The 26,849-nt window shown below is 47.1% G+C and overlaps 1 protein-coding gene and 1 long non-coding RNA gene across 14 annotated transcripts in view; one reads left to right on the top strand and one right to left on the bottom strand.

Annotated features, from left to right (window-relative positions):
- The window catches only part of SUN1 (Sad1 and UNC84 domain containing 1), a 53,262-nt gene extending 27,545 nt beyond the window's left edge, over nt 1–25,717 (top strand). For 3 of the 13 annotated variants that reach the window (XM_041747791.1, XM_041747789.1, XM_041747794.1), the window contains 17 exons: nt 3,882–4,079; nt 4,635–4,718; nt 5,006–5,116; nt 6,520–6,618; nt 7,141–7,234; nt 8,130–8,188; nt 8,289–8,446; nt 9,295–9,531; nt 11,684–11,770; nt 12,909–12,952; nt 14,306–14,441; nt 15,838–16,092; nt 16,623–16,707; nt 19,506–19,621; nt 22,154–22,321; nt 23,616–23,708; nt 24,079–25,717. In XM_041747791.1, coding sequence (XP_041603725.1) covers nt 3,882–4,079; nt 4,635–4,718; nt 5,006–5,116; nt 6,520–6,618; nt 7,141–7,234; nt 8,130–8,188; nt 8,289–8,446; nt 9,295–9,531; nt 11,684–11,770; nt 12,909–12,952; nt 14,306–14,441; nt 15,838–16,092; nt 16,623–16,707; nt 19,506–19,621; nt 22,154–22,321; nt 23,616–23,708; nt 24,079–24,192 — 2,138 coding nt within the window. In that variant the 3' untranslated portion in view covers nt 24,193–25,717. The remainder of the gene's footprint in view (nt 1–3,881; nt 4,080–4,634; nt 4,719–5,005; nt 5,117–6,519; nt 6,619–7,140; nt 7,235–8,129; nt 8,189–8,288; nt 8,447–9,294; nt 9,532–11,683; nt 11,771–12,908; nt 12,953–14,305; nt 14,442–15,837; nt 16,093–16,622; nt 16,708–19,505; nt 19,622–22,153; nt 22,322–23,615; nt 23,709–24,078) is intronic. The other 10 variants (XM_041747790.1, XM_041747795.1, XM_041747793.1 and 7 more) reach the window with 10 other exon arrangements.
- On the bottom strand, nt 14,448–26,820 carry LOC121486683. Its single transcript, XR_005986704.1, has 3 exons — nt 26,624–26,820; nt 19,794–20,812; nt 14,448–14,817 (listed from the first exon to the last, which is right to left on the bottom strand). It is a non-coding gene; the product is annotated as an uncharacterized LOC121486683 (long non-coding RNA).
- Between the last annotated feature and the right edge of the window lie 29 nt (nt 26,821–26,849).

The raw sequence follows: 26,849 nt of genomic DNA, 5'->3' as shown, positions 1-26,849 counted from the left end.
TGGCCGCACTTACTTGAATAGGGAGGTCCTCGGAGGTAGCCCCAGAGGTTCATGGCTGTCTGTTGCAACCAGGCAGGCCTGTGGGGTGTCCTCCTGAGCCTAGGGCTTGCTGTCTTCGATATTTGTCTGGGGCCCTGGGGGAGAGCATTGCTACAGATCCCTGTCCAGGTTCCCTTACACAGTCCCACAGTGTGGGGATGCCAGGGAGCCCTGGTTCCTGAGGCTTTGGCCCCAGTTTGCTTGGCTAGTCTTGAGGGCATATTCAAGTGGACAGGGCCAGTTATCTGTCACAGTTCCTGGCTCTGCCCTACACCTGAGGGCACGCGGTATTTTTCAAAGAACTATTTTGATGTAATGAAGGACACTACCAAGACTGAGAGTTATTTCCATCCAATGTTTTATCCTTGTGACTCAAGTTTCTGGTTCTGTCTACTGAAGGTAATTGACACTGTTAGCATTAATATATCAAAATAGGGAGGCAGAAGGGGGAGGTGGCAGCGCCTTCTGGATTCTGGAGGCCAGCATCGCAGAGTGCTCTGCGTCTCCCTGGCCTGCACAGCAGCTCTGTAGCCCCCCACGTCTTCTAGACCGGCACACTGAGGCCTGGCCGGCTTAAGAGGCTTACCGGGAAGTGACGGAGCTGGGATCTAGACCCAGGCATCTTGCCACCAGGGTGTTCTCCCCGAGATACCGTGCCGCCTCCTGAGGGCTGACCATCTGGGTGGAGCCTGGGAGCCAGGTCCAGCATCTGTCTCTGAACTCTGCATAACCACCAACATGCCATGTGTCTGGCTTTATTGAGGCTGCATTTTGAAGCTTGAATAAACGTACGTTCTACCAACCGTAAGCTGGTGTGAGAACAGTGTTTGCAGATCAGTGAGCATGTGTAGAAACACTCGCTGCTTTCCCCTGACCCGCATCATGGTAAATAAAGTTCACGTCTGTTTATTACCAACAGCCAATGGTCTTCATCCTGAGGCTCTGGATGGGGGTTGGTGGCTGGACCTCAGCTCAGATGGAAAAGTGCTGGGTGTGGTTTTGGCAGTAGCCTCTGGAAGTCTTGCACTTTCTTGCTTGAATTGATCTTGAATGTTTTTGAGGGGAAAACAAGCTATATTTTTATCTGTTTTGGGCTTCTGTGCTTATAGTTCATTGCTCTTTTATAACACTGATTTGTATGACCAGCAGTAATTTAAAAACTTCTGTTCCTATTTGGGTAAAGTGTTTATCAGAGAACATTTGGAAATGACAGACATGCACAAGGAAGAAAATGAAAGTTACCCGTAATCTACCACCCAGAGGTGACTGCACTTGCGTGGGGTCCAGCTGGCTTCTCCTGCTATTGCCTGGTGGAGACCATACTGCGTGAATTGTTGAGTGTTACCACAGTTACTGAAAACACATACAACTCTTTTTCAAGCATAAATTACACCCCCCCACACACACATTCTCTGTCATTATTTTTGTTTTTACTTAATAGTCTCGTGGTAAAATCTTGGAATAGTACAGATAAAAGTTCCTTCCCATGGTCCCAGCCCATCCCCCTCTGGTCTCCTTTCTAGAGGGAACTGGTGCTACTAGTAAGAGATCATGGCAAATTCTTTTGCTTTTTGTAATAGGATAAAATGCCCATAACATAAAATTAACTGTCCATCATCTTAAAGAATACAATTCAGTGGCATTTTTTGGTACATTCACAATGTGCGACTGCTACCTATGTTTTGCTTTGGTGTACCCGTAGATATACGTAGTTTGTTTTGTTTTGCTTAAATGCTATCATAGTACATATATGGCTTTGCAACTCTATTTTATATGCCAATTCACGTTGACCTTATTTGTTCTGATGTTTATCTACTATTGCATTTATGGTTGTATCAAAATGTATTTAATCAGTGTCTGTCTAGATGGAAATTCACATTTTTTTCTCTTTGATGCTTTTGAAGATTTTATTTATTTGAGAGCACACGTGCACACATATGCATGCATGTATGAGCAGAGGGAGGGGCAGAAGGAGAGAGACTCCCCACTGAGCACAGATTCTGACATGAGGCTCCAAACCAAGACCCTGAGTTCACAATCTGAGCTGAAGTCAAGAGTTGGATGCTGAACTGACTGAGCCACCAGGCACCCCTCTGTTTTGTATGCTTCTAAAAATGTTCTCTGGGTGTGTTTCCTTGTATATATGTATTTAGTGTACATGGGCAAATCCTTCCGTAGGGCAGACAAACTAGAAGTAGAACAGATGCATTTGAGCTTACAGACCCGCTTCAGCAGTATAGTTTCTGAGTCTGAGCCTTTTGAAGTTTGGAAGGAGTGCAGCCTTGACAAAACGTGAATTTCTGGTTCACATCAAAAAGGCTTTAAGAGACATGGAAGTCTTTTCCTTGGGACACCCAGCTGTGCTGGATACTGATGGGGTGTCTGCGCCCTGACAGGCCAGGTTCCTCCCAGGAAGCATGGAAGGGTGGACTCTAGGGACCTTCCTAGGCCTCACAGGGAGGCACCCAGGAAATCGAGAACTGAGACAAATTCAGAATTCTTTGTTCTCCATCTTGCCTGTGGCAACACATAAATCCTCTTAGGACAGACAGGTCACTACTTTGAAAAATTGTCATTTGTCTTGGTCACTTAGAGCAGCATTGGCTTCCTGAACCGGCCTCAGTCTTTAGAGAAAATATATTTTAAAAGCTGTCCCAGTCTTCAGCTCCTAAATACATATCACTGCTTGAAAAAAAAAAAAGTTACTGTAAATTTCAGTTTAAATAGATTCCTCCAATTGACTTCCCAAAGGACTGACCCAGATGGCTCTCTTGCTATGGTGTTATGAGCATCCTAATTCCATATTGTCTAGCCAGTTTTCATTTGTTTGTGCTTTCAAAATTTTGCCAGTCCCATGGGTTAAAAATTGAATTCCAGTATTTCTGTTTATCAGCAGAACAGACCATGCATTACCTCCAAGTAAGTTTCTCTGAAGTTTTCAGTACAGGGTAAAAGACACCTGGGAAGCACAGTGGGAAACAGAGTTGGCGCTGGTGCTTGGGGTGGAGGGCTGCAGCTAGCCCCGGTTCTATGAGTGCTTTGGTAAGGGCCTCCAAATCACAAGTAGGTTACTAAGTAGGCTATTTGAAAAAGAAAACATGAAAAAGCACATTCCTTGAAAATCACTCCCACTCAGACTCCACCAGTTCCAGGTGGCTGCATGCCACACCTGAACTCAGGGTTCACTGAGCCAGGAGAGTGAGTGGATGAGTCTCAGAAGCATTTCCCCAGTCTACACTCAATGAAAACTTTTTTTCAGGGATAAAAATTTCTAGCAACCATAATTTGTTGACTATCACCTTAGACATTGCAGATTCACAGAGAAATAGTTGTCAGAGATTCCATTGTGTCTTCTGAAGCTGTTGGGCAATGATGACAATGGAAGAGAGCTGGGGTCCATTGAGGCCTGTTCCTTCCAGGTGCTCATGCCAATGCTCTCTGTAGTGTCTTCTGAGGCACATGCTGTAGTGGATGCTCCTGAAGCAGGTGACAGAGTACGGGGGTGGCTGTTGTGCAGGTACCTAGCCTCTGGAGTGTATGGAGGCAGGGTTGGGGTGCAGTCCCTCAGAACTGCTCTTGTGGGGGGTGCGCCTGTGACCCAGGCTTGGCATTTGGCTCTCTAGTGCAGGGATGCTGGATAGCTCTGCCTCTGTCTGGAGGTGACCTGTGCCACATGGGGCAGAGTGATGTGTGTCATTACGGCTCTTCTTAAGTTGTCCTCCCTGATGTATGTTTAAAAAGCCAGTCTGCTTTGCCTAAAATGAATGATTTGGCTATCTGACTTTTCAGGGGAGTAAATGGCTTTGTGGGAAGAAATAACTGTGTTCACGGTTTTTCAATAGGCGGTGCCCCTTTCCACATGGATAGGATTTTGTGGCTGGCCAAGGACACTTCGTCATCCTTGTCATCATTCTTAGTCCAACTTTTTCGAGTGGTTTTAATGAAGCTCAATTATGAATCAGAAAATTCCAAATTGAAAAGTTATGAATCAAAATATCCTGAATCAAAAAGTTATAAGTCAAAAAGCCATGAATCAAAAGGTATTTAAATAATTTTTTTCCTCCTTTTTCCACCTGATAATGCTTTCAAGGTGGAGAAAATACTATTTTCCTAGCGTGGTGCTTCATCCACGTTTCTCCTCTCGTGCTCTTCCGCAGCCTTTCTTATGGTGCTTTGCTGGGGTCTTCCTGTGAGGGAGCTGATGGAAGTTTTCATGTGTCTTGTTCTGGTTCCGTTTTCTGAAAGTGGAACCGTGTTTCAGCATTTTTAGTTATTTCTTTAAAAAATAGTACTCAAGTTTTGATTATTATCTTTTTAAAGCAGAAATACTTTATTTGAATGGCATTTAGAATGTAGTTGTTTCCAGCCATTTTTAAGCGGGGCCTCTCTCTGTGTTGCATTGGGTGTGGTGCCTTGTTCGGTCAGGTGGGGCTTTGACCTCTCTCCCTAGCACAGCCCTGCCACCTGCCTCCCCCGCAAGCCTCACCTGCACTTAAGTCATGGAGGCTGGCCTTGCATGCTCTCTGACCGCATCTGGGAAGCATCTGAACTCAGCCTCGACCAGTGTCTCTGAGCCTGTTTTGCGTGTATTGCAGCTCATTCCAATCACTGTGGGACAGTGAATGTAGGAGGGCTTCTCAGAGAGGACGGCCAGCTCAGTGTGCATGGGGAGTCCATGTGTAAGTATGGCTTCATGTCACGTGGGCTCACGGGGCAGTGGCGGCGGCTCCCCACAGGTGGTGATGTGAGGCTGCTGACACCAGATACCCCCTTGCTTAATGCAGACTGGTTGAACTCTAAATAATGGACACCAGGAGCCACCAGATTGCATTTGCTTTCATTTTTTTCTTTTTTTGCATAACCGAGTTTCCTAATTTTCTCAAACTGCTATTGTTGTGCACAGTTCAGATTGACCAGGTTTGCATAGTAATCTGTCAAATTAATGTCTTGTCACCACCGCCCACAGGCAATGACTCTAAGGGGAAGGAGCTCCTTGAGATGCACAGAGCTATCCGCCAGCAGTCCTCAAGTCCAAAAAGGGTGGCAGGGGCCATTTGGCACATCTTTTCTTACACAGGTTGTTGTTTGCACCTTTTTATTTTGTTTTTAATGTGTTCTTCACAAATGCCGTAATTCCTTGTTTGTATTGGCAAGTCAAGTACTTGTTAAAAACAGACAGGAATACTAACTTTAGCTTAAAATACAGAGACTGTTTGAAAAGTAGCTTGCTTGAGGTGAAATAAAAGGTTTAGAAAGGCTGGTGATCCTCCCTTGGGGGAGTTGATCCACTGGAACACACAGCATTGCCCCGTAGACTGCGGTCTCCTGAGCATTTACCACAAGGAGACGTACATGCAGAGTTAGAGGTTTTCTAATTTATACCTGTAAGTTTCTTACCAAAGGGGCACCATTTTTAGACAGCTTTTTTTTTTTTTTTTTCCAGATTTTTATTTATTTGTTCATGAGAGACACAGGGAGAGAGGACATCAGGGAGCCTGATTCAGGACTCGATCCCAGGACCCTGGGATCATGCCCTGAGCCGAAGGCAGACGCTCAACCACTGAGCCACCCAGGTGCCCCTAGACAGGTTGTTTTTTTGTTTTGTTTTTTTTTTTAAGATTTTATTTATTCATTCACGAGAGAGAGAGAGAGGCGGAGACACAGGCAGAGGGAGAAGCAGGCTCTCTGCAGGAGCCCGATGTCAGACTCAATCCCAGACCCTGGGATCACGCCTTGAGTCAAATGCAGCGCTCCACCGCTGAGCCACCCAGGTGTCCCTAGACAGGTTTTTAATAAAGATGTCTTAACTAGTAATAAAACATAAAATGATAGATTAAAAAAATTCCCTTAAATCATATTTCTTTTCATAATTAGGCATTATCAGGAGTCAACACACAATTCCTTATAGGAATATATAATTTCAGCAGTTACTCTTCAAAAAATGAAACGAAACTGATTTCATAAGCAGTTTTTCTGCCTTATGTAATGTGTGATGTTTGATACAAAGTTTATTGTCTTATTCTATCATCCAGTGGTACTGCCTTTATGATCCCAAAGTACTATTTCACTGGAAAATGTTGGTCATTTTGATCTTAGTTTAATGTAATGAGTCGTGCTGGTCTCACCTAGAGCATTTTACCTACTGGTGTCCCTAGAGTTTTAGCTGCAGGTTCTGTCAGCACCAGCCGTGAACATGTGGGGTTTCACAGGAGAGTCTGCATGTCACATTTGAAGTGTCTGCAGGAGGAAGGGAACAACCATTGGGCACATAGCAGCTTTTCATAAGTGAATCTGAGTCTTGATTGGACTTAAAATGGTTGTTTTTTTTTTTTTTTTTTCCCTGAGAAGAGACTCTTGGCTGATTTGAGAGAATTTTGGTGAAATGCATACTAGGGGAGGCCTCTTGTACTGTAACTGTGGAGAGCTGGTTTCTGGTGTATTTTGAGTGTGGCCCTCTCGCACACGTGTTATCTGTCACAGGTCACCTGTTGGTGCAGATGCTGCAAAGGATCGGAGCTTCTGGATGGTCTGTGTCGAAGGCACTGCTGTGCGTTCTTTGGTTGGCCATGGTCGCTCCAGGTGGTTATTTTGGCTTTCTGTGTCAGCATTCTCTGCAAGTCTTTGAGCAGTTAGGCACCTGCAGTTAATATCGAGCTAACCAAATGAAAATTTCATCTTAGGATTACATGCATTACTCCCTGATATAACATGTTTCATTCTTGATTACTGAGAAGTGCTAACATACGTGCTTCTAGGTGCATGAGCATTCCTCATTCTCTGCTGTGTTGGGTCCTGCGTCAGTCCAGCTGCTTGATTTAACCGCAATTGAGAATGCATGGATTTGGTGTTTCCTCATTGTAGCTTGTGTTGTGTTTCAGCATTACACGTTGTTTTGTGTGCTTAGTGATGTTCCTGTGTTTGAATATATGCTATGATGATTGACATCTTCCTAACATGTGTCCTCCCTAACTTCATATGCTTACATAATATTTGTTAGCAGATTTCCCTGTGCTTCTTGCGTGACCTTCACAAAACAGTCCATATAGGAGTTTGATTTTCCAAAGAGCACTGTTTTAGAACGTTTGGTGTTTGTTCTTTTAGGGAAGGCAGCCTCTGGAATATTCTGGTGGCTCGGGATTGGATGGTACCAGTTTGTTACCTTGATTTCGTGGCTGAATGTGTTTCTTCTTACAAGGTAAGGAAACAAGTGTCATGTCAACTTCAAGTGTTTAAGAACTGCTAATTGCAGGATATAATTTCATTTGTTATTTTTTTAAAGATCTTATTTATTAGAGAGAGAGAGAGAGAGAGAGCAGGGGGAGGGGAAAAAGCAGGGAGCCTGATGTAGGACTTGATCCCAGGGCCCTGGGATGATGACCTGAGCCGAAGGCAGATGCTTATCGTCCTGAGCCATAAACATCATTTTATAATGATTTAGTTTATATTTACATTGCGTTTATGGTTTGGTATATTAATGTCTTGCCTTTTGTATATCATTTTATATTTTACAAAATGTTTTCATATTTTTATTTAACTTTTCAAACCACACCTTTGAGAAAGCAAAGGCAGCTGTCATTGTTAAAATAGCAGTGTATAGGAGCTAAGTGCCTTGTCAGGGATTACACAGATTGGGAGGGGTGTGGTCAGGACTGGGAACCAGACTCTGGCTCCCACTCTGGGGCAGTGTTCCCCCTTATCCCGGGTGACCATAGTGCCCAGCGCCAGGCCAATCAATAGTGAATGTGTTTGATTGTTAATATAGGTCAGGAGACACTGTTTTATAGACAGGTCCCCTGGTTAGGTGTACACACAGCTTTTAGATGATATTGTAGCTGTGTTTCTGGGGTGCCCAGCTGGATCAGTCAGGGGAGTCTGTGACTCCTGGTCTCAGGGTCCTGAGTTCAGGCCCCACATTGGGTGCAGAGCCTACTTTTAAAAAAAGCAACTGTAACTGCATTTCTAACACTTCAGATTTTCATTTTAAAATAAGGGTGGGGTTATTTTGTATAAAATCACCCAGAGATAAAAATAGAATGCTGACACCCTGCCTTTTCTTTTATCCAAGTTAATATTTTTCTTTTTATTCCTAGGTGCCTTCGAAATATCTGCAAGTTTTTAATCTTGCTCATTCCACTATTACTTTTACTAGGTAAGAAAACTTTGACTTAGTTATCTTATATGATTAATGCATATACATGAAATAGTAAATTAGGGAAAGAATAGAGCACTGTCTGTACACACACGTGCAGTTGGTTCCTGTCTCCTTCCAGGTGGTGGTCTGTCCTTGTGGGGCCAAGGGGACTTCCTTTCAGGCCTGCCTGTGTTCAACTGGACACACATATATGGAACCCAGCGGGTGGACAGCCCCGAGAGCATGTTCACACCTGACGCTTCTCAGCTGAGCCAGGTAACCACACAGAAGCTCCCATCTCTGGCATTCTACATCTGTATTCCTCAGAGAACAGGTGCCCCGGCTTAGAAAATATTGTTAAGTGTCAAATGAGCAAGCCTTATAGCTTCTTAAATGTTCTGAGATAGTTGAAGTAATGCATACATAAGTTTTCTCATTCAGTTAATTTTAATTTAAAAAATAGTAGTACGGGGAAGCCTGGGTGGTTCAGTGGTTGAGCATCTGCCTTTGGCTTAAAATTTTTTTTTAAATTTTTATTTATTTATGATAGTAGTCACACAGAAAGACAGAGAGAGAGGCAGAGACAAAGGCAGAGGGAGAAGCAGGCTCCATGCACTGGGAGCCTGACGTGGGATTTGATCCGGGGTCTCCAGGATCGCGCCCTGGGCCAAAGGCAGGCGCTAAACCGCTGCACCACCCAGGGATCCCTGCCTTTGGCTTAGATCATGATCCTCTGGTCCTAGGATCAAGTCCCACATTGGGCTCCCTGCAGGGAGCCTGCTTCTCCTTCTACTTACATCTCTGCCTCTCTCTGTGTGTCTCATGAATAAATAAATAAAATCTTTAAAAAAAAAAAGAAAGAAAGAAAAAAGTAAGTAGGCAATACTTTCAGAAAATATAGAAAGTAAGAAGAAAAGACAAGCCCCCTATAGTCAGCCCCATAAAGAAAATCCCTGATGACAGACATCATCCTGTCCTGTCCTTTAGCATGTCTGCACACATTGTGGGGTACTTTCTGCTGTGATACCCTGTTTTGTGTTTTTGATTGAAACTGCATTAAGGTTATTTGATGCCAGGCTTAATTTTTCATTTGTGCTGCTGTTGGAATTCCCTCCCTGTTGCAGGATGGTGAGGCTTTCCACCAGCATCGGATGAGCGAGGTAGAAAGGCAGATGACCTCGCTGTCTGGACAGTGTCACAGCCATGAAGAGAAGCTCAGAGAACTGGCCACTGTACTTCAGACACTGCAGGCACGGGTGGACCAGATGGATGGTGATGGCGAGGCGACGCTGTCCTTGGTTCAGCGTGTGGTAGGGCAGCATTTAAAGGAAATTAGTGCCGATGAGCTGTCCGGCTCTCAGGTAATGCTAAGGAGTTCTCAGGTGTTTGTTTTCTTTTTGGGGACGAAGAAAGGAGACACGCTGCTGTGACAAGGGGTCGTGCTTTTCAGGTGTTGGCAGTAGGGTGCTGAGTGCCAGGATGTTTTCCTGGTTCTCGTTCAAGACCAGGAGCCAGCAGAGTCTGCACCTGGCTGGGGGCAGGGGTCAGGAGCAGTGGATGTCGGGGGTAGAGTTGCTGTGGGTGACCTGGTGCCCTGTCTGCATGTTGTTCCTGACCTGCCCGTTACTTTGAGAATGGATTAAACATAATTCAGTGCAGTTTCACTGTCAGCTGGGGTTTGCTTTGCATTTCGCACTTGATGTCCCTTGTTGATTCCTCAGTCTGCTTATTTTCAGTTTCTCGAGCATAAAATTGAGATGATTTCAGTCAGATCCAGTTGACACAGTTATGCAGTTATGATTGGTGTGTTCTTAGTAGCCATTTAACAGCTTTGTTGGATGGAAGGAGTGAATGGAACTTCACTGGTTGTTTGTGGATGGGGGAACAGTGGGGAGGCTTGATACTCATCCATCTCATGGGAGAAGCTGTTTTGAAAAACAAAACAGGACTGTTCTTGGTGGCAGATCATGAAACCTGTCCCTATAGGCAGGACGTTTCCTGGGTGAGCGTAGAGCCATGACAGGAAGCACTTGTTGTTTTGAAGGAGTGTTTCTTAACAGAGGCAGCCGGAAATACTGTCATCACCACAGGGATGGGGTGACCATGACATCCTGGAACAGGCAAACAGAAGTGGTGAGCTGGCATCCTTTAGTTATGTTTATTTCTTTCTCTTGTAGAGAAGAGATGACAGTTCAAAGAAAAGCAGTGAAGCCTCAATTTGTGTTAGTGTTCTCTAAACCATCACATCTTATGCAGTCTGGGCTCACTTAAAATGGAGGTTCTAAATTAGATGAGCTAAGTACAGATTTATCCTTTTCTTCCACCATACTCCAGTATTTACCTGTACGCAGGTGTGGCCGTGATGCTGATCCTGACACAGGACCATCCCAGGCTTGCTTCTGAAGTGGCCCCACACTCATCTTACAGTTGTGGTCACCTGGTGCTCCCCTCATGCTCCTGGCGAATGTATTGTGCGTGTGTGCTGTGCTGTTGCACATGCCACCAGCTGCATGTGGCAGTGTGAGATTAGCGTCTCAGCTGGGCTGGCCACATTGTGGGTGCTCAGTGGCACGTGTAGCCATGGCTGCTGCAGCAGGCAGCCAAGAGAGCGGACCTTCTGATTGTGGCATGGAGTTAGGTGGCAGGTGGAGACAGTGAGAGACTTGGCAGTGAGGATGCTCACAGCTGATTAGTGAGTGGCTGCCCTTTCTATGACAAGGTTCTGCAACCCGGGTTCATCTTTCTAGCTGACCTTTGTCCCTGTGTTTCTGTTACTCTTATTTTTAACCTTACTTTTATGTAAACTTTTGTAAACCATTGTGGTTGTAATTTGGAAGAGATATAGAGCCTAAGTAACAAATGGAACCTCCAATAATGAAAGTTCCAAGTGAACTCTCAGGGTCCATATCTCCTGGCCTGGATCTCAGTAACTGGATGCACAGTGCTCGTCCCTGCTGTCTGTGTGTCTGGTTGGCAGGGATCTTTCGACTTCGCTGGGGACTGTATCTGACAATATGCATGTAGTTTTACCTTCTCAGAATCTTGAACAACTTTGTTGGGTGTAGGTTGAGCAAACTACAGGTTTTCAGCAGTTTCCTTGCTTCCCTGATGGGTATGTCGTGCTTTCCTCACAAGCCAGAGGGTAACGTGTGCGGTGTCATTAAGTCACTTCAGTCAGCTGGTACATGTGCGGCAGTGGGGTGCACTAGTCGGGCCAGGCCCAGTATTGAGTTGGGTGTTGCAGCACAGCAAGTGCATGTGAGTGCAGTGAGCGGTCCAGTGTGCCTTTGGTCGTAGCCCCGTTCTCCCTCAACAGGGAGCCGTCCCCGGGGTTGTCTCCTGGTGAGCACAGGTCTGTGACCTCTCAGGTTACAGGTGGACCTACAGACATTGAGGAGCCACCCCCCCCCAAGGACACCAGGCCAGGCTACGACCAGGTGGTCTTGGGTTTGGGGTTCTGTTTAGGAGCATCTTCCAGGTCTTTCTTAACTTGCACGTATGTTCCTTTCCAAGACTGACACCGTGACTTTCCGTCAAGAGCACGAATTGCGCCTCTCAAACCTAGAAGACATTCTTGGAAAGCTGACGCAGACATCTGAGGTATGCACCTCGACCTTTCCTCAGCTAGAGTACCTGCGTCCATCCACCCGCGTCCGTCTAGGTGCCCACAGTCAGCCTGCGAGGAAAAATCTTTCTGACTGTTGCCTCTTGCCCCTGGAGCTCATTTTACTGCTTCTGTGTTTCACAAGTGTGTCTGCCTTTCAGACTCTGGGGTGTCTTTTCGAGGGGGGCCTGAGCCCATTTCTCCTTGAGGTCACAGTCTCTCCCCTGAGTTACCTTGTCTGTTGAGCAAGCATCTTTGACAGACAACATTAATTTTCTCGTGGAAAAGCTATGATTATCAGGTATTGGTGAAGCCAAGGGGGGAGGCTGGGATGTTTGTCCAGATCTGAGCCTCAGAGACTATGGTATGCTCCATTGCGGAGTCACCGAGCACGTGGGATGCTGCGGCCCTGGGGGTCCTACACGTGGAATCAGGTGTGTTCTGGTCACCTGGTGTGACCTCAGAATCTATGGTACAGGGTGGGGGGCACATAGAAGGAAACAAGAGGCCAGGAGAGTAGGCCTCGCTCTGCTTTGTGCTGGGGGGGTTCTGACCTCATTCAGCTGGAGTTTGAACTGATGAGCTTCCCGATGAGGTGTGGCAGCATCAGCCCCCTGTCTCTGAATGGACATGATGAGTCCCACCTCCATGGATGGTTCTCTCCTTCCCTGTTGAAAATGACTTTTTGGAGGTGCTGGCAAGGTTCTGCTTCTTGGCTTGGGTGCTGGTGACAGGAGCTGCTTATTTTGAAAATCATCAGCTGTTCCTGTGTGATTTCTGCTCCTCTGAGTATATACTGTATATCTTTTAGAAGTTTACTTTGAGGGGCGCCTGGCTGGTTCAGTTGGAAAAGCATGGGACTCTTGATCTCGGGGTCATGGGTGCAAGCCCCATACTGGGTGTGGAGATGAATTAAAAAACAAAATCTTAAAAAAAAAAATGAGTGGTATAATCTTTTTTAAAAAGTTAACTTTGAAAAGATCCATCCACTGCCAACCAACAGGCAGGTCTGGAAGAAAAATCACAGATAAATACATGTAGTTCAATAGAAATATGGTGTCAACGAGATGTGTGATTTATGAAATGTTAGTGTCTAACTCCTGTATTGAAACAATTCTCTCTTGTCCTTTTTAGGCTATCCAGAAGGAATTAGAACAGACCAAGCTGAGAACAGCCAGGTAGGATAATTTTCAAATGAATTAATACTTTGTCTTGCGTGTTTTTGTATAACATGGAATGCAGCAGTCATTAATCAGGGGACACTGTGCACCGCTGGTTACTGCTTTCTGGTAGAAACCCTTCCAGTGGTGTCTTTCTGGGTGGCCCTTCGTGCCACCCGAGGACAGAGAAACTCCCTGCCAGGGAGTGCTGGGAACTGAGCCGGGACCCTGGCACTGGTGGACCTCTGTGCCTGGCTCTCAGTGTCCCGCCCACGTGTTCAGCTCTGTGCCACCCTGATTTGTTTGGCCATCCACACAGCCCTACCCCTGAGCCGTTTCCTGAGGGTGTGCTGTGTGGGCCGCTCTTCTCTGGCACCTTTATCCATGGACCCAGATTCTCCTGGAAATGTGGACTTTCCTGTTCCACCCTACACTCTAGCTGCCTTTTTTTTTTTTTTCTCCCCACAGCCCTAATTTTATCTTTACGGGCTCTCTGCACACCCCTCCCACGTGCATCTCGGTGGGACTCCTGTGGCTCTGCTGGGGGCTTGTGGGGGAGGACAACCAGACACCAGACATTGAGCTTTCACGTCGTACCTCCTGTCTCTGGCTCCTATGTACCTTATAGATCCTGTTTCAGATTCCGTATGTCCTTCCCAAAGGATGGATTTGAGTGTTTATACATTTTACTCCCTTTCAGATCCTTTATTTCCATAAAAAGGTGTGTTGATATGCCAGTGGATGAATCCTAAATCCTAAAAGATTTATCCTGGAGTCTGTTTTTTTGAGAACTGAATCGTCTTACCAACTACACGTGCCTATAAACAAATATAGTATTGCAATGTTTTATGTTTTAATGTACAATCTCCATATAAAAATAGAATTGTTAAACTGAAGCCATACATTTCTAATACCTATTCCATTGGCTTGAAAGTTTCATGTTCAATGTTATGGTGATTATTGATAAATATTCTCATTTCTGAAATCTTTTTGTAGTTTTGGGATAGACACAGATTTTTACTGATTTATTTAAAAGATACAGGTTTTAAATACTAAATGGTTTTGAGAGCTTTCTCCTAGCACTGAAAGGGAGCCACTGGCCATAGCATGTGTTGGACAGCCTGCTTGGGCCCTTGGGCATGTGTGTGTGTGCGCACATGTGAACTGTTGATATGCATAAGGTCTCTTTGGGATTTTGACTGGAGGCTGACAGTACATTTCTGTGTTATGGGGACAGGGCGAGGTGTGTATACTATTGGCCATGATGGCCCTGGTTCCTCCTACACGTGAGTGTTACTCGTGTTTGGTTTAAGCCTATATGGCTGATGACACCTGACTTCTTTCCCCACCCTCCTTCCCTGGACCTGGCAGTGGAGCTGAGGAAGAGCAGCGCCTCCTCTCTGTGGTTAAGCATCTGGAAGAGGAGCTGGGTCATCTGAAATCAGAACTGTCCAGTTGGCAGCATTTGAAAACCAGCTGTGAGGAGGTTGATACCATACATGGGAAGGCAAGTTGTATAATGTTTTATCACAAAAAGGAAAAGAACACTTCAGCTGAAGTTTTAGGTTTATTAAGTTAATTTTAACTTTCTTTAGAATCTTTATTTTTCTATATTTGAAGTTTTTAAGCATTTAAAATAAAATAGTTAATACTCAGTTCTCCTGGAATTTCCTGTAATACATTCACACTCAGGCCTGCTTCTTCCTACACTTCATGTGCTTGTGGCTGCATGCCAACACATACTCGGGGGTGGGCCGTTTTGTGTTTTCAGCATAGTAGATTCACATTGCACTCTGCATCTCTGCTTCATCTTGTCACATATCAGGGGTGTTTTGTCGGGCCCAGGCATCTGTACGCAAGACAGGGAGTCCACATATTTATAGCTGCATGAACATGAATAAACAAACGTTTGAATGGCAAAAGTCATTGTAAGGCAAAGGCGGACAGTAGATTGGGAAAAAGTATTTATGATACAGATGATAAAATTATGTCTGCCCTGCAAAGAGTTTCTCAAGTTGCCAGGAAAGGAGACAGTGGGAATGTGGACAAAGCACGTAAGCAGGTCACTCAGTAGCACTGATTGGGTTTGCATGAAGGAGGAAGGGAGGATAGTCGCTTCAGTGCTGACCTCGGGAGACTGGCTTCCTGGTGGCTGACAGCACTGTGAATATCTACAATCTGGTCAGGGGAATGTCTTGGGATATTTACCAGTTATGAAGATGCAAACTTTTTGAAACTAGTGCCACATTCTTGGGACTTCCCCAACAGAAGTGAAAGAGCTGGACAGACAGGCATGCGGAGGGCATGCTGAGTGTTGGAGGGTTAGCGCTGGAGGGGCCGAGGGGCTGGAGGCAGCAGCTCACCGAGTGGCAGGGTACTGGTGCTGTGGGATGCCACAGAGATCTGTGTGTGGCCAAGCTGGGCCTTCCTGCATTTCTCTTTTGCATCTCTCTGTGCCCCTTTCTTTATAAAGCAAGAAGAGGGGGTGTGTAGACATAATGCACAAGGGCATTTCTGTCATACATATGGTGACACTTCAGTTGGTGCACCAATCCCTAAGCAGGCTGAGTTTGAAGACCGTTCTCCTCCATCTCCGCACCTGACTCAGTTTAAATGTCTGCTGAGGGGCATGCGCAGGCTGACGAGGCGGATGGAGTACTGTCTCCTTGGTTCTCTGGGTGCGCATTGAGCTTTTCTGTTCCAGTTCTCTGTAATGTATTCCAGCATTTTTGGAAAGGTTTCCAAATTCCATGTGAAGGGAGAGAATTGTCACATTTACATTATGGATTTTTGAGAAGCTTTGTGATCATTTTGAGGTGTTAAGGTGACACAGGTGAAGCATTGGATGATTTCGTTAGAACAGTACTACAGTAACTTCATGTTCTGCTTGTGAATGGTTCTAGGTAGACGCCCAAGTCCGAGAAACTGTCAAACTCATGTTCTCCGATGGGGAGCAGGGTGGTTCTCTCAAATGGCTGCTACAGACAGTTTCTTCTCAGTTCGTGAGCAGAGATGACCTGCAGGTTTTACTACGGGATTTGGAGCTGCAGATCCTGAAGAACATTACGCACTACATTTCTGTGACTAAGCAGGTCCCAGATTCTGAAACTGTAGTATCTGCAGCAAACGAGGCAGGGATTTCCGGAATTACAGAAGCGGTAAGCACAAAATGAGAAATGTTGGCAGTGTGTCAGTGTGCGTCGTGATGGTGCTGGTGACTGAGTTGCCAGATACAGTCTCATGGGGATATGGTTATGATACAGGGGTGCTTGGTGCAGCCTAGGGTGCAGAGATGGTGTGATTGCTGCTGTATGCTGCCGGGGGGCCCTCTCGGTCCCAAAGTTCCCATTCACCTGGGTGGCCACACACCTTGTGAAATCACGCACATTTCCCAGGAATATGGCACCAGGCTTCCATCCCAAACTCTAGTTCTTGCTTTGTCCACATTCTGTGGAACCCATGGATTCTCTGGCTCTTGGTTGTCGAGACTCTGTGCCCAGGTGACAGGGCAGCACCATCCCACAGCCATGTGACAGCCCCTGCAGTGGGATATAGGACTGAACACTCCCAAGCCTGTTATCCCCAAATACAGTGAACTGAAAATGTGTCCTTGATAGAAATGTCTGGCCTTCATTTCTCCATTAATGCTGAGTTTCATCTCCCCACTTCTGCACTTGGCAATGTCCAGCAAGCACGTGTCATTGTGAACAACGCCTTGAAGCTGTATTCCCAGGATAAGACTGGCATGGTGGACTTTGCTCTGGAGTCCGGTGGTAAGTAAATGGCTCTGGTTACTGAATACAGTGGTCACCTGTTGACCAGCTGCTGCCTGTTCCACTTCCCAATAGTCTAGAACCTGCTAGAACTTGTAAAAGCTGAGAAAGCACCATTCTAGGTACACCCCTCATGCTCTTGCCTTAATGTATGATCGGTTCTCCCATAGAAGGGTTGGGTTCTCCCATAGAAGGGCTGGTGGCTCACACATCACTTGGCATAAGCCCATGTAATGATGGACATCAGCAACATCCCAATTTGGGGGCATTTGAGTAGCCTTTGGGTTTTTCTAGCCATATAAGAATTTACTGCCACAGAAACATTGGCAGTAAACATTTGATTGTTTATGATCCTGTGTGTGTAGAAGTGCCGTGACTGACTAGAGCAGCAGTTTTCCACCTGTTCCCCAGAGCTCTCAGTGGCATGAACATGTGTCCTCTAGGCCTTTAGTGAGCGGTGTGGGTCCATGCCTGCTGCAGGTGGCTGCCCCAGCCCTGTGGGAGCATTCCCTCCATGGGGCAGCCAGGTGACAGCTTGTGATAGCTAGCTAGCCACGGGAATGGCTCCCTCCTGATGGGGCTGCTGCTTCCATTCCTCAGAGAAGGGAAGGGAAATGTTGTGGCTCGTTAAGTCAGGGAAGTGCTGCACGAGCTCGGGACCTGGGTCCCCTGGGCCACGTGTGTTTCAGCCATCAGAACGGTGGCCTAGTGAAGCCTTGTGGTCCACACGTTTCTGTCACCTACCCCCTTGGTGATGTTGGGGATGGCACCCCTGGAGCAAGCACAGGAATGTTTCTGTGGGGAAATGGGTGAATGTCTGTACTATAAAAAAGTGGTGACATCACGTCTGTTTAGGGAAGGTTTTGCCACCATCTTTGTAACAAAAGATCTTGGTTTTCTGAGTTTTAAAATTTAGGACTAGCAGACCAACAGTTAGTAGACCAACATTTTATCTCAGAAAAGGTGGTTCTTCATGCGCGGCAGCCAGTGGAAGGATCAGAGGACCCTGCAGAGCTGCGGTGACTCAGTTTATGACTGAGCAGTGTACATGATGTCCCTGGTCAGGAGCCTGGTCCCTGCAGGCCCCACCTGGCCCAGAGCCGCTGCTTCATGTGACAACCCCCCTGTCATCCCAGGGTTGGCCCCGAGTCAGGAAGGCTCTTAACTGTTGTTGGCATATGTTTTGTGGAGAACAATTTTTTAGAATATTAAGTGATTTGGGGGGATCCCTGGGTGGCGCAGCAGTTTGGCGCCTGCCTTTGGCCCAGGGCGCGATCCTGGAGACCCGGGATCGAGTCCCACGTCGGGCTCCCGGTGCATGGAGCCTGCTTCTCCCTCTGCCTGTGTCTCTGCCTCTCTCTCTCTCTCTCTCTGTGTGACTATCATAAATAAATAAAAAAAAAATTAAAAAAAAAAAAAGAATATTAAGTGATTTGAGTTTTACATTTTTGAAATTCAGTAACTTATGAAGAAAGCATTTTTAATTCAGAGACATCAAATGCTGTCTTAACCATTTAGCTGGGTAATTGTTTTGTCAGGAGTGTAACTATTCCTTACAGACTTATATGTCATTTAGAATTTTGGTTATTTTGATGTCGCTGAGCTGAAAATTCTGTCATTACTCAAGGCATTCATTCACTCTGTAAGTTTGAGTATTTTTTTCTTAAAAATTTTCCGTATTTAGGGGATCCCTGGGTGGCGCAGCGGTTTGGCGCCTGCCTTTGGCCCAGGGCGCAATCCTGGAGACCCGGGATCGAATCCCACGTCGGGCTCCCGGTGCATGGAGCCTGCTTCTCCCTCTGCCTGTGTCTCTGCCTCTCTTTCTCTCTCTCTCTCTCTCTCTCTGTGACTATCATAAATAAATAAAAATTTTAAAAAATTTTAAAAAATGAAAAGCTTTAAAAAAATTTTTCCATATTTAAGGACACTTTTTTTTTTTTTTTTTTAATGAGGATAGAATGTTTAAAAAGGTAATCCAGAGGTTCAGAAGTTCAGGTCTGATGATCATTGAGGCCAAAGTTACTTGTCATCTTGTTTAAATTCTTGGTTCTACTTGCTCACAATCAGAAGAGGAGTCTTCACACAGGCCTACGGCTGCATTTGTGCTGGGGCCGGGGGCTCTGGCAGGCCACCACCTCTTCCCATACAAACTTCTCAGCAGTGATTATTATTACTGTTATCATTTTGTTTTGGTTTTTGAGAATTTTTTGTTGCTTCCCACACCTTTCTGTCTGCCCTATTTCCCATTGAGGTGCCTTTTTTTTTAAATGCCTTTTTTTTTTTTTTAATGGACATAAAATTCACATAACCTAAACTTCAGCCTATTAAAGCATTATGATTTGGTGTTTTTAGTGTATTCACTCCAGAATACTTGTGTTACCCTAAATAGAGTCTTAGACCTATTTGCAGACACCCCTCCATCCCCCCACCCCTGTCCCCTGAGCAGCTGTTAAGAGCATCCCATCGCTGTGGCCTATTGATAGCAGGCCCTCTCGTGACATACGTGCACCTGTAAGGGAACTCCAGCGCCTGTCAAGGCCACTGCTCTTTACTTAGAAAGAGGCAGTGTTGCTAGAGTGGAGATGGGGCACTGTTTTGGGAGGTCAAGCCTGTGTCCTGAAGCAGCTGCAGACTTTAACCTCAAACTTGGAAAGAGTCCACATGAGCCTGGGCTGATTTGGAAGTAGACAGTTCTCTGGATAAGTTAAAAACTTGAGAATGTTGAGTCCTTCCAGGAAGTCCCTGGTGGGTCAGAGGTGGGTGCAAGACCCTGAGGCAGCTGTGAATTCTGCTTTAAGGTGGGAGCATCCTGAGTACGCGCTGCTCTGAGACGTACGAGACTAAGACTGCGCTCATCAGCCTGTTTGGGATCCCACTCTGGTACTTCTCCCAGTCCCCCCGAGTTGTGATCCAGGTGAGTTGTGATCGGGGGTCCCCTCCTCCCCTTGTGTCCCTGGGACAGAAGCCAGGGGCTGCGTTGGGGCCACTTGCTCTGGTGGCATGAAGGGTGCTGACCCAAGGGCTCAGCTCGGTGGGTTCACACAAAGCAACATCCCTGTGCCACCCAGCCCCCCTCTCCCTCTTACCCCAGCTGGCTCTCTTCTCTAGCCTGTTCTCCAGCCAGTTCGTCCGTATAGCATGAGTTGCTTTTACCATGTTGTGGCCTTGGCCATGGCTGAGGACGTCCCCTTGTGAGTCAGGCTGTACTTCCTTGGTCTGTGAAGGGGCAGAGCAGGTGGAGGCCCCACACCAGCTGGGGCTTCAGACTCTCCACGGGCTATCCCTGCTGCACAGCAGCTTGTGTGTGCCTTGTGTTACACAGTTGGTCATGGAGACTGAGGAGGAAGAATTTAAATTGCCAGTATGCTTGCTTCCCCTCAGTCCTAACGTGCTTCTTTGTATTACGACTTTTTTGAAGAAAATTAAAATGATTCCTCTTGTGTAAAACATCTCTTGATAGCTGTCTTTTTATTCAAAAACAAGAATTCACAGATTAATCTAAACATAAAATGTCAGTAAACTCGGGGATCCCTGGGTGGCTCAGCGGCTTAGCACCTGCCTTCAGCCCAGGATATGATCCTGGAGTCCCGGGATCATGTCCTGCATCGGGCTCCTGGCCTGGAGCCTGCTTCTCCCTCTGCCTGTGTCTCACCCCCCCACCCCCATGTCTATCATGAATGAATAAATAAAATCTTAAAAAAAAAAAAAAAGTCAGTAAACTTAAAATTTCGATGCCCGGGTGCCATCCTGGTCCTCTTGTCCTTGGCAGCCGGGCTGATGTCTGGTACATGTCGGCGGCTTCCCTGCAATCCTAAGCACCTGCCAGGCTGTCTGCTAGGGTGCCACTGCCTCCCCTGGGCACCCGTTGGTGGCTGCTCCCAGGACCCCTCAGGCGTTGCCTTGGCTGTCAGGTGGTGCTGTTGTCAGACGGTGTAGAGGGCTTGATGCTTCTGATGTTCCCAGTAATTCCACGCTGGCCCACGGCATTGTGTCCATTACGCTATGGATCCAGTGGTCTGGAAGTAGCTGGCACTTGAGATGTTAGATGTATGTGAATGAGGGAATGCTTTGTCAGGAGAATGCCCACAGGAACTGGAGCTGTTACCTGTAATGAGATTGGAGGAATAGATGATTGGCTAGTTAGAAGTAAAGAGAGTTTTTAAAGAATCTGGAACAGCAGACATGGGAATGGCTCTACTTCTCTGACGCAGGGCGTCACCCAAGATAGTGTCCCCCAGGCCTCATCAAATGGTCCCACCCCGGTGGAACTCAGGCAAAGCCCGCCTCCATGGCCCGGGGTACCTGTAGTGCCCCGGCAGCACCATCTGTGGACAAAGCATGATCGGCCCAGGTCCATTTTCACAGGGCAGGCAGAAAATATGCATAAACCAAGAACAAAGGATAAACCAACAATGAACATAAGCATAATCAAGTTGTGGGGGGGATCACCATGCCCCTGACCCTTCCCCTGCTGCTCCTTCTGTGTTCTCATCAGCACAGCACATCAGCTAGGCCCGTCAGGAGGTATGCTGGCTCCTGTTTTGCTATTAGAAGTCATCTCCCAGCCACTATCCTTAAGCCTGTCATTTTGTATTTTTGCCAGTGTAGCTGATGGACAGCGGGAGATTGCTGGGTCAAGGGGTCGATGCCTAAGGAGCTGTGCTGGCTCTTGCCAAACGGCGCTCCCCCGCTCCCACGGCAGGCATCTTTTGGTGAGAAAGGGTAACACCCACCATTTAAATGGTGTATTCCTCTTGTTACTATGTAGGGTGGAGCATCTTTTCATGTATTTGAAGACCATTTAAATTTACTTTTTAAAAAAACAGGTTTGTCTTGTCCACGTTTGTTGAGGGTGCTGGTTGTTTTAACTGTGAGGAGGCACACGCCCGTGCTGGACATGGAGCCGGCCACCCTCTGGGGTTGAAGCTACAAATGCCTTTCCCCAATTTGTCTTTTGATTTTGCTTATGATTGTTTTTTACTGAGCAGGTTTTTTTTTTTTCTATTTCAGTATTAGTGTTTTCTTGTTTCTGTTTTTTAAGTTTTAAATTGTCAGACACATTCTTAAGGACTTGTTCCTTTACAGTTGACCCTTAACAAGGGGGAGGTTTGAGCTGAGCAGGCAGGTTTCCAGGTGTGTTTTTATAAATACAATGCTATGTGTTTCCTTTTCCTTTGATTTCCTTAATGTTGTTTTCTTTTCTCTAGCTTCTTTCATTTTAATACAGCAGATGACATGCATACAAAATGTGTGTTGATCAACTTTATGTGCTCTGTACATAAAGTTGACTTTATGGCTTCTGGTCAACTATAGGCTGTGTGGGGTTAAGTGTGAGGGGCATCAGAAGATACAGGTGGGATTTTCACTGTGCAGGGGAGTCAGTGCCCCAGGCCTCATGCTGTTTGAGGGTCAGATGTATTGTCGATGTTCTGTGCCTCTTCCCTAGCCTGACATACATCCAGGTAACTGCTGGGCATTCAGGGGCTCCCAGGGGTACCTGGTGGTGAGGCTGTCTATGAAGATCCGCCCAACCGCCTTCACTTTGGAGCACATACCAAAGACGCTGTCGCCCACGGGCAACATCACCAGCGCCCCCAAGGACTTCGCAGTCTATGTGAGTGTGCTGGGTTCCAGCTCCCCCCCCCCCCCGCCCCCACCAGGGCCTTCCCAAAGATGAACCCATTGGAAGTGGTCGTGGACACCAGTTTCCTGGGGTCACTGGCTCCTGTCCGCCCTCAGCCTCCAGTGCTGTAAGCAGATCAGATTCTGAGGGGGCCACTCCAGTGCTGTCCCACACGAAGGGCAGCTTTAGAGAGCTTGTTCGCTGTCACCCAGCCGTTGTAGACCTGGAGACTTCTGTTTGCAGAGAGCATGTGTCCGTTTGGCCATAAAGGCAGTTGTGACACCTGTATGCTTCTGAATTGACAGAAGACTTCAACATAGAAGTTGCAAAGAGAGCACCCAGGGTGCCAGAGGGGTGGTGGAGGCCATAGGGGGTCTGGAGTGCCAGCAGGCTGCTGACCTGTTGTTGCCTGCAGGTAACCATTGCTGACCTCCCTGCACCCTTTTACTCTGATCTATGCTAACCTGAAAGGTGGAAACAGCACATTTCATCTGTATTGCTGTGCATTTTACATGCATGGGTTTTTGTGGGGGGTTTTGTTTTGTTTTTTTGGTTTTTGTTTTTCTTCATTAATATTTTGGGATCTTAGCTTCTTTATATATATCTGAGGTTTTTTTGTACAGAAATGTCACGTGTCCCCTACAGACACACTTCTCAGTATTGGGGTTGATGCTGTTTGGCCACATGTGCCCGTGTCCCATTGTTGTTTCCATGCATCCCACACTGAGCAGTCCTTTCCTGTGATGACACACTCCAACAGTCACCTCTATTTCCTGTTGGTGACTTCTTCCTTGTGGCGAAACACACATCAGAGTCAACCCCTGACCCGTCTTAAGCATGCATTCCCTGGATGAAGTGTATTTATGTCGCTGTCCTTCACTGAATTACCTCATCTTCCCAAACCAAGGCTCTGTCCCCATTCCACGCCATCCCCTGGCACCCCCATCTGCCCTCTGCGCCAGGCGGCCTGTTGTCCTTTCCCTGGACTCATTGGGTACCCCCAGGGTTCCACTTGGGAGCGTTGAAGGCCCCGGGGGCCCCACGGATGACAAAGGGGTCTGTGCAGTGGATAGTCTGTCCCCAGTCTCATTAGCTTGCCAGTTCTAGCAGGCTTTTCCTCACCTGTGTGACAGGTGCCTGGCAGGGTTGTTGTGAGTCATGTGAAGCCTTCAACAAAGGGCCTAGCATTTAACAGGCCTTCTGGAAATTACACCAGGGGGAAGCAGTCCTAGCTAACTTGGGGCCCTTCTTCCATTATTTCATGACTACATGGTTCTGGTTTCAGGGACTAGAAGATGAATACCAAGAGGAAGGGCAGCTTCTGGGACAGTTTACGTATGATCAAGAAGGGGAGTCACTCCAGATGTTTCACGTTCCAGTAAGAATTCCTTCTGTCGGAGGTGGCGGGTGGAGGTGGCAGGACACAGCTGACCTCAGCACTGCCAGGGGTACAACGTGGGCCTCCCCCTCTGAGAAAAGTCAATCTGAGCTTCCTGGCTCTTCCCGGATGAGCCTTTCTAGTTCTAGTCTATTTTGCTTTGCATACATGTGTCCTGTTCCTGAAGCTGAAGGTAAATCTATGGCTCATGAGGAGTCCGTTTTATCTGAGCTTTGTGTCCTACAACAGACAGCAAAGGTACTGATGATTTCCAGTGTGGCTGCTTCTTGTCACATGTCAGAGTTGGAGAAGTGATTGGGCCTGGGGTGCTAACTGTGAATTAACTGTACTCTTCCCCCTTCGATTTCAGAAAAGACCTGAAGGAGCTTTCCAAATAGTGGAACTGCGGATTTTCTCCAACTGGGGCCATCCTGAATACACATGTCTCTATCGGTTCAGAGTTCATGGAGAACCCATCAAGTAAAGACTCCCCTGTCAGTTCTTGTACATTTGTATATACGAGGACAGCCTCAAACACTGGAACCCTTCCCGCACCAGGGCACCTAGGGCATTGGGGTGATGTTACCCCTCAATAAACGCTGCCCATTGCCGGTGGGAGCTGGCGCCCGGCTCGCTCTTCTGTCCACAGGAAACACTGCATGCCGAATGCCTAGCTTCCCTGAGATCCGCTGGCCACAGCCCATCTCTGGGAATCCGTCTGAACGTGCGGTTCACAAAGACATGTATGTTATTTTGAGGATTTGGTTTTGAACATAAAGCTCTTGATACTTGTATTTTCTCACCATCAGGAACAAAGTAAGTGAGGTTAGAGGTCAAAGTGTTGTTGAAGCTTTGGTATTTAGCCTTTCACTGGCCCTTCTAAAGGACTTTGGGGGCAGACCTGTTTCATCTGTTCCATCCAGCGCACATTTCTTTCAGGGAAAAACATGTCACCAAATTTCAGAGTTCTGAACTTTCTCTCCTGTTCAGCACCAGTAGTTAAGATCAGTCCCAGGTGTGGAATAACGGTTTCTCTGCTGAGTTTGCTCCTTCTCAGACAGACTTTCACAGGCTCAGTATGGCTCATGTGGTCCTGAGCTGGAAGCTGGTCTGATGTAAAAGGAGGGTGGTCTGGATCTCAGCTCTGGTGAATGGAGCAGGCAGGTCTCAGCAAGGCTCTGCCCATGATGAGGGTGAGGGGGGGACAACTCTGGACCCCAGGAGCCCAGAAATCCAATCTTGGGGTGGCATCAGGTTTGTTTTAAATTTTGCTGCGAAGTTGAACACTAATGTGCTCTCAGCCTTTCAGAATCTTAAGTCTTTACTCCACCGATGGTTCTCTGAGGAAACCATCGAGTGTGGCTCACCATTACACTGTAGGGTTATCCTTTTTCTCACGGTGGCACTTTCTTCCTGGTTCTAGTTGGGATTTGCCTCTTAACTACAACTTTTGGCCATTCTCAATTCCTGAGACTCGTTTTGTTAATAATATTTAATATTTAGACTATTTTACTGAGCAGACTTTATAAATATTTGCAAGGCACTTAAAGTGTTACAGATGTTTTAAAAATTATTTAAGTTTTATTGGGTTAAGACCGTTCTTTCGGTGTTCTCATAAACACTGTATTTTCAGAAACAGAAAGTGATGGTGCTGACTGGAGTTTTGTGTGTACTGCACAACTGTCCTCGACTACATAAAGTAGCATTTTTTTCACTATTAGAATTGGAATTAAATAATGCCTATGCAGTTAAGTTGAATAAAATGTATACAGATGTTTCAGATATTACAACATAAATATATAAATCAAAATTTCCTATATAAAACTAAATTTGGGAGTTGGGTGGAAATATTTTGAATATTTATTTTTAAAGATGCAAAATAGGACTTTGTGCACGGTATTTTTGTAAATGCTTTTCAAAATACTGGTCTTTGGTAGTGCTTCTTTTGCCGCCACCAAATTGTTAAGATGCTATTGAAATGTTTAAATAAAGAGTTTAAATTTTTAAAAGTGCATGTGATGTTTCCAGTGAATAATAAATGGTCTATTTCTTTTCTGTTTGCCTTGTTCCTGCCCGGGAGTGTGGGGGAGGGACTGTCCCTCGTGGGGGATTGGGAGGGGGGTTCTAGATCAGCCCGTGGGTGCACGCAGGGGCCTGGGCTCTGGCCAGACCCTACTTGCCTGGGACACCTGTTCTGTACAGGCCACTTGACAGGAGGAGGAGGCAGAGAAAACGGGGGCATCCTGAGGGTGGCCACCACTGAAGGCAGGTGTGGGACACAAGCTCATCTGGAAGCCTCCCCAGGGTTAGAAGTGCCGGAGGCGCTGCGCTGAGCTGAGCCAGGGGCCAAAGGGGGGAGGAGCAGGGGGCGCCCCGGGTTGGGAAGGTCCCCTGGAGGCCGGTGCCTAGCTGACCGAGGATTTCCAGGGACAACCAGCATTCCTCGGTGGTTACCCTTCTGCAAACCCCTCTGCCCAGTCCATTTGTCCACCGCCGCTCAGACGACCCTTCTGTGTCTCCCTGGTTCCTTACGGACCAGCTCCTGGAGCTGACCTGCGCTTGCACACAGGCACCGCTCCCACTGAACCGGTCCCCACGGGTCGACGTTTCTTTAAAACGACACCTGTGCAAATAGGGAACACTCCGAACTCCATACCCTGGAGCATCTGGAGAGCTGGCTGCCCCTGCAATCCAGGGAGCCTTCACAGGGGCCGACGGGCTGTGCTCCCTCCCCATCCTTGTCCACTGCGCTCATCCCTGTCCCCGTCCTCGTCCCCCCGCCCTCCAGCTCCGCGCCACAGGCGGTTCTGTGACCAGGGGAGCCGGGAACCTGCTCCATCCCGAACAGTGACCTGTCACCTGGACTCCGACCCCTCTCTGGTTCCCAAACAGGACCCGGCTTTAATCCCCCTCACCTCCCCTGTGCGGCCGGCGGCACAAGGCACGGAAACATGACTTTCATTTCAGAATCTTGGCGTCCCAACGGCCCCAACCCGGCCGGCCTGAGGCCGCGGGTCCCTCGCGCTGGGTACACCCGCGGCGGGCGGGCGGGCGGGCGGGCAGGCAGGACACGACGCCCCGCCGTGACGTGCCGCGGCCATTGTGGCGCCAGCCTGCCCAGCCGCGGTCACGTGCGCGCGC

The sequence above is a fragment of the Vulpes lagopus genome, chromosome 3, assembly GCF_018345385.1.
Source record: "Vulpes lagopus strain Blue_001 chromosome 3, ASM1834538v1, whole genome shotgun sequence".
Classification (NCBI taxonomy): domain Eukaryota; kingdom Metazoa; phylum Chordata; class Mammalia; order Carnivora; family Canidae; genus Vulpes; species Vulpes lagopus.
The sequence above is the reverse complement of the archived record's forward strand: the minus strand, read 5'-3'. Positions and strand labels throughout refer to the sequence as shown.